Here is a 7,210-nt window from a genome sequence, read left to right on the forward strand (position 1 = left end):
AGAAGACTTGTAAATTTCAAAGAGGATAGAAGATTCATACAATATGAAGCGTGAGACTTTGAGAGTTCATGAACCACAAACTTCAGAATCGGCTGGAAAAAAAACAAATCATCATATGTTTGACTTTCATATGGAATTTCTTATTTGATCGGCTAAGATAAGAGCAAAGATTGACATATATTTATTTATTTTGGTGAAAATCCCACCGGTGAGCGTCACAAATTTTCGCCCACCGGCAAGAAAGCGGAAACGATTTTCTAGAGTCCTCAAGAAAGAGGCTCTGATACCATGTTGGAAATAGGAGAAAAGGAAGAAGAATAGAGTAGAGTAGGAATTGTGTTGTTCATTCATTAGCTTGGTAGAGAATATATAGTACAATGGTGGGAGACAAACTCATTAGGAAGAGGCCTAAAACAAGGAAAGGCTTATTATTAGGATATTAGGGATCCCTTGTTTTAGGGACCTTGTTTTGTGGCAAGTGGGTGTTGCCTTTCCTTGTTTTAGGCCTCTTCCTAATGAGTTTGTCTCCCACCATTGTACTATATATTCTCTACCAAGCTAATGAATGAACAACACAATTCCTACTCTACTCTATTCTTCTTCCTTTTCTCCTATTTCCAACACTTTCTGAGCATTATAATAAAGTTTTTGAGCTTTGTTTTAAAAATTATGAGTCTTATTATAAAGTTTTTGAGTTCATTCACTAAAACATTAAGCTCAAAAAAATTACAATAAAACTCAAAAAAATTACATACAAACTTACTTATATTTGAGTTTTGACGGAAAAAAATTAAAATCTAACTTATTAACTTTAATAAACTCAGAAAAAATACAGATATGCTCAAAAACAAATAAAGTTTGAGGTAATAAGCTCAGAAAAAATACAAAAATGCTCAAAAACAAGTAAAATCTGAGGTAATACATCCGATGTATGTTCCTTTTTCTAATAGACATAGGATAAGAAAACAAAAAAAGAAAGAATTAAATGAGGATATTATGGAAAATTGGTATATTCTACTCCGTATTACTTTTACTTTTCCTAAAGGGCATAGGTTAGAAAAACCGTTTTATAAATACCGTCTCATACAAAAATTTACTAATCCAACATCCGAAACCAAAGTGAAACACGGATTAGATAAACACTTCAGTTGCACTTTCAACACTTCTCATTAACCAACCTTACCCAAACCAACCAAACCAAACACAACTCCTCTGTCTTTCTCTCTCCACCGCACAAACCACCACCAACCACCGGCAACAATGGAAGCTTTCGCCATTTCCGCAACCACTCTCTCACCGCTTTCCTCCTCTCTCAAACCTCGCTTCTCTCTCCTCAACCCTAACCCTAACCACAACAACCTCCGTCTCCACCGCACCAACCGCCGCCCTATCTCCGCCGTCCTTGCCGTTCATGGCAGAGCCGGTGCTATAACAGCAACGGGGCCTCAGTCGCCGGCTACAGCGATGCGGGCAGCGGAGGCGGATGTTATGGGGTTGTTGTTGAAGGAGAGGATTGTGTTTTTAGGTAGTAGTATCGATGATTTCGTCGCCGACGCCATTATTAGTCAGCTACTATTGCTTGATGCTGTCGACCCGACCCGGGATATCCGCCTATTTATTAATTCCACTGGTGGTTCTCTCAGGTAGTACCTTTACCACTGTTATTGTTATTGTTATTGTTATTGTTATTGTTATTGTTATTGTTTCGGTTTCGATTTGTGTGTTTATGGTGGGATTGTTGTGGATAAATGGATATGTTGAGTTAGTGGCGGAACCCGGATTTGTAATTACGGGCGGAAATTTGAATTTACATGGGGTTAATTAGTAATGCAGTTAGGTGAACTAGTAAAAAGAATTGAAATTTTCAATTTTTGTTGTTTGAGGGGCGGAAATTGAATGTTGGGGGGTAAAATTAGTTATGCAATAAGGTGAATTAATTAAAAGAATTGAAATTTTCAATTTTTGTTGTTAGAGGGGCGAAAATTTGAACGTTGGGGGATAAAATTAGTAATGCAATAAGGTGAACTAGTTAAAAGAATTAAAATTTTCAATTTTTGTTGTCAGAGGGATGGAAATTTGAATGTTGGGGGGTAAAATTAGTAATGCAATAAGGTAAACTAGTAAAAGAGTCGAACTTTTCAATTTTTATTGTTGTTAAGGGGCGACTGTACCTGTTATCCCTTTAGTTCCGCGATTGTGTTGAGTGCTGCAATTTAGCAGGTCGGAATTTTTTTAATGGTGGGATAGTTGTGGATGTGTTGAGTTAGTGGTGGAATCATGGATTTGTAATTAGTAGCGGAAATTTGAATGTACATGGGGTACTTTAGTGATGCAGTTATGTGAACTAGTAAAAAGAGTCGAAAGTTTCAATCTTTGTTCGTGTTAGGGGGCGACTGTACCTGCTAGCCCCTTAGTTCCGCTATTGTGTTGAGTGCTGCTATTTGGCAGGTCGTTTTGTTTATAATGGTGGGATAGTTGTTACTAGTGGAATACTGGAATCATGTTTGTAATTAGTGGCGGAAATTTGAATTTTCATCGGGTTAATTAGTAATGCAATAACATAAACTAGTAAAAAGAGTCCAAATGTTCAATTTTGTTGTTGTGAGGAGGCGTTTGCTCCTGCTAGCCCCCTAGTTCCTCTACTGTGTTGGGTTGCCCAATTTGGCTTGGACGTATTGTTTATAATGTGACTTATGTGTACTATTGACTGTAGATTAGCTTGTAAAGATTAAGCTAGGTTGGTTAAGAGGCGAGTCTGATTGTTTGGGAGCCTATCAGGCTCGAATTGAGAATAAAATGTACAGGCTAAACTGAACAAATTATGTAACCCTTGTTTGTATACGTACGTTACTGTTAATTAAAGTTTTAAAGGTGGAAGCTTTGGATAAAACATGTCTCTAGGCGTGAATGTTTTGAGCACACAAACTCTAACCCTTTGTTTGGATAGAGAGATTTGGAGCGAAGGGGAGAGGAACACTTTCCCTTGTTCAGATATCGAATTGCTTGGAGTGAACAGGAGGGATGTATTTTCCCTCCTATAATACAAATTAAAATCCTTAAAACGTGGGAAATATCTGAAGGAAACAAACCAGGGCTCCATTCCACCTTCCCTCCCTTTCCATCTCTTTCCTCTCCTAAATTTTCAGTCTGACAAAGAGGAATAAGTGAACCAACAATAGGAATCTGTGAGGCTGGTCTGGATCATCAACGGCAGGGCTTCGTTGCTTCAGCTATTTTGTTATTAGGAGAAGAGAAGGGGTGGTAATGTGGTATGTTTGGTTTTGAGATCAGTGCAAATACTGCTCCTATGGCAGACGCAACTTTTGTGGGGCATAAGAAGTTAAGTTATGTCGGAATTGCGTCCATATTTCTGGTGGAGCCAGAGGTTCAGCTGGTTCTGTATGAGGGGCGAGGATGTGGTTCATCATCTCCTCAAATATCAATCGCAACTCGAAACCTTATTATTCTGGCTTTCAGATATGGAGTATATTTAAATGGATTTTAAGACCCTTAAACTTATTTTCAAGCATATGACTGCCCCGATTTTGGTGAAGGTCATTGGAAAGAACATTTCTCTAATGGCTGTGGAAGAATTGTGTACGTTTGTGCTGTTTATGTGCGTTTGAAACACTGACCTTTTTGGAGATACTTGGGTAATGACGGTGTGGTAATGAGGTAATGTTAGGATTGATGTTTTGATAGAGTAAGGCTCTTTGCATATTTGGTGGATGGTGAGTAGTGGCACCTCTTTCCTACCTTCAATGAAAGTATGCTCTCGGTGGTTGGTGCAACTTTTGCGAGAACTGCAAATTAGGCTACTCCGCGAAGTTTATCATCATTGCTGCATACTTGCATAGTGACTATAAGTATTTCTGGTATTACATTATGCTTTATCTCGAAAGGCAAAAAGTTTGGCCATGTTTATTTGAGCTTATGATCACATGGAGGGACCGTGTACATGTTCCTTTATGTGCCATATACTAACCTGTACCGGTACTTGGGTAATGATGGTGTGGGATTTATGTTTTGATAGAGTAAAGGTTGTTTGAATGTTTGGTGAATTGTGAGTAGTGGCACCAACTTACCTCTGCTAATGAAAGTAAGCCCTCGGTAGTATATGCAACTTTTGTGGCATGTAAATTTAGGGTACTTTGTGAAGTGCATCATCATTGCTGCATAGTGAATGGAATTTTGTCAGGGATTGCATCATGCTTTGTCCACAAAACTTTCCCGAAACATGGTTTATACAATTTCATTGTAGGCAAAGTCCTTAGATAGTAATACCCTCAAGTGTTTCGCAACTCTGAATGATTGTTGCTAAACAGAAAACACAGTAATAAATGGTTGAGTGATTTCAATGTTTTTTTTCAAAACAAATAGTGAGCTACGTTTTTGAGAATTAGGCATGTGGTCATTTGGATCGTGGATTGTGGAGTGGATGTAATTATGATAGAAAAATAACTAAACTAAAGCAACATCCTTGCTAGATGATCTTTGATGGTCACACTACTTGTCCAGTAGTACACGAACCTTCTAACCTCTATTTGGTTGTTATTTTGCTGATTGGAATTTCTTGTACATATAATTAGTTATGCTTGTTGGAAGCTTCGAAAGAATACGCCATATCCGGTTCCTTAATAAAGTCAAACAATAGAAAAAATCACCATTTCCAATAGAAACTTCTTCATACAAGTAAATCCAGGCAGTCATCAGAATATGGACAGTTTGTGAAGCTGATTAATTGTTAATAAAGATCAATTATGTCACAGGCTAGTTTGGTGTCCGTCATATGTACACTGTTACGAATTTGATTTTCCAGGATAATTCTCCTTTTTAAGAAAAATTATATAACTTGGGATGGTAGATTATCCACCATTTTCCCTCTCCGTTTATAATTATGTGCATTACCGAGGATGTCTTAGTCTAGTTGTTAAGACTGATCTATTGTAATGCGACTAAGTGCGCGCTTTGTTAGGCCAAAAAATAAATAAATTTATAATTATGTTCATTGATTATTGATTTGGAAAAGGTGGTGGTGCTGTGGTCGGAAATTAACCCTTTTGCTTTTTTTACCTGCCAATGCAGCTCACGTTCCCCTTCTTCTTGAAAATCACGTTCCCCTTCTTCTTGAAAATCAACTTGCTAACTATGGCTTTTCCTTTTGGCTTTTTTTTTTCCAGTGCTACAATGGCGATATTTGATGTTGTGCAGCTTGTTCGGGCTGATGTGTCCACAGTTGCTCTTGGCATTGCTGCATCAACGGCCTCAATCATCCTGGGTAGTGGAACCAAAGGCAAACGGCTAGCAATGCCTAATGCAAGAATAATGCTTCACCAGCCTCTTGGAGGTGCTAGTGGACAAGCAATTGATGTTGAAATTCAAGCCCGGGAGATCATGCAGAGCAAGAACAATATTACACGAATTGTTTCCGAGTTTACAGGGCGGCCATTAGAACAAGTAGAAAAAGATATTGATAGGGATCGTTATATGTCTCCTATCGAAGCCGTTGAATATGGCCTCATTGATGGTGTCATTGATAGAGATAGCATTATTCCACTTGAACCTGTTCCAGAGAGAGTGAAGTCAACCTTGAACTACGTGGAGATCAGTAAAGATATCAAGAAGTTCTTGACACCAGAAATCCCTGACGATGAGATATACTAGTCTGTACCATTATAGGTAAACATCCAAAACCTTTTTTCATGCTTAGGAATCATAGTTTGTTATATGAAGAGTTCTGCTGTTTCTGCCTATCTAACTCCGTTCCAACATTTCCTATAACAACAATATTTGGATCGGATCTGAAACTACCTGACTAGGAAGGATGTTGAGAGCTATTGCATTTGTTTTATTGCATTATGTTCCAGTTATCCTCTAATGCTATGCAGCTATTATTGCTTAGAAACCGCTTACACCACTCTGTACTTTAAATTGTTTAGGACATGGTTAATTAGGGGTGTTCACCGGTCCAAAACCGGACCGGACCGTAAAGACCGGCGGACCGGACAACCCCATATCCCAAACCCGGAAACCAGACCAGGTAGGTGGGAACCCGGACCGGACCAGACCTGAACCCTTTAGGTCCGGTTTTTTCCGGGTTTGGACCGGACCGCTCTATTTTTAAAGGTAATTTGAGGTGATTTTTGTTGCTTGGACCGGACCGGAGACCGGTCACAATATTTATGTGGACCTGGAGAGCGGACCGGATTGCATTCGGTCCAGACCGGACTATCTGTATTGTTATGCGTATCTTCAAACTTAATCGTCAGTCGTTCTAATATTTTCTCCTATTTGTATGCATCTTTTTACAGTAGTAAAGAGAAGGGTGGTTGCGGTATCTTGAGTGCAAAGTTCAGTACAAGTCGCTAAAGTAGCAGCAGCTGGACAAAGGTTGTGGTGCTGCTAATGCTAACCAGTCCACTTTGGTTGGTTCCAAGTTTACCGACTGCCCTTCTCGTTGTTTCTTCTTCTGGGACGAGTTACTGCACCACAGAGCATGTGACCAATGATATCGGTAGGTTAGATTCATCTGTACTTGGTCACACATGGTCTGGATTTGGTGGAGATAGTATTCATCCCTTATGCATAAAATTCATAAACTGAATAATTAACTTATGGATGCTTAGTTACTGTGGTTTTTTCTGTATTTTTTTCGTGTGATAATTATTTCATCGTCAATGGACTTGTTCTTTATATAAGGACTAAGGAGCCGTAAGGGCAATACAGTTGCAAGACGGAATGGAATTGGCTAAACTTTGCCCTTCACCTATTATAGTCACCACATTCATCTTAGGTTTTCGAGTTGTTAGTCTAGTTTCATTTTTCGAGTTCTTTGAGAAAATGATAGTTTGACGTTCGTCAAAGGGAATACCGACCCGACCCGACCCGAATGGCCCGACCTGACCTGATATAAAGTTGACCCAGCCCGAAATGACCCGACAACAGGTCATCCGAAATTGACCCGAAATCCGAAATGACCCGACCTGAAATGTATGACAGACCCGAAATGATCTGATCCAAACTGACCCGACCCATACCCAACCCGATTGACCCATTTACCACCTCTACCGATTAGACTCCCTAGTCCCTACCATTTGTAGTATGTGAATGCCCAGTTATCCTAATAATAATTTAGAGACTTTGGAAGGTTTCTAAACTTCCAAACCAACTAATAATTGACAATTTACTCTCTGGCTAACGAGGTACAACC

At 39.2% G+C, this 7,210-nt stretch overlaps 1 protein-coding gene across 1 annotated transcript; it reads left to right on the forward strand.

Annotated features, from left to right (window-relative positions):
- Positions 1–1,098: 1,098 nt before the first annotated feature.
- Positions 1,099–6,678, forward strand: LOC141593633 (ATP-dependent Clp protease proteolytic subunit 4, chloroplastic). The gene is made up of 3 exons (XM_074414165.1): positions 1,099–1,643; positions 5,181–5,679; positions 6,312–6,678. The coding sequence occupies exons 1-2, from the start codon at positions 1,261–1,263 to the stop codon at positions 5,662–5,664; spliced, it is 867 nt and encodes a 288-aa protein (XP_074270266.1). The 5' UTR covers positions 1,099–1,260; the 3' UTR covers positions 5,665–5,679; positions 6,312–6,678.
- Positions 6,679–7,210: the final 532 nt, after the last annotated feature.

This window comes from Silene latifolia, chromosome 1 (genome assembly GCF_048544455.1).
Source record: "Silene latifolia isolate original U9 population chromosome 1, ASM4854445v1, whole genome shotgun sequence".
NCBI lineage: Eukaryota > Viridiplantae > Streptophyta > Magnoliopsida > Caryophyllales > Caryophyllaceae > Silene > Silene latifolia.

Bases quoted from the DNA above. Each gene is read 5' to 3' on its own strand.
- LOC141593633 (XM_074414165.1), top strand. From the start codon at position 1,261: ATGGAAGCTTTCGCCATTTCCGCAACCACTCTCTCACCGCTTTCCTCC. The intron at 1,644-5,180 runs GTAGTACCTTTA...TTTTTTTTCCAG, and splicing joins TCCACTGGTGGTTCTCTCAG to TGCTACAATGGCGATATTTG.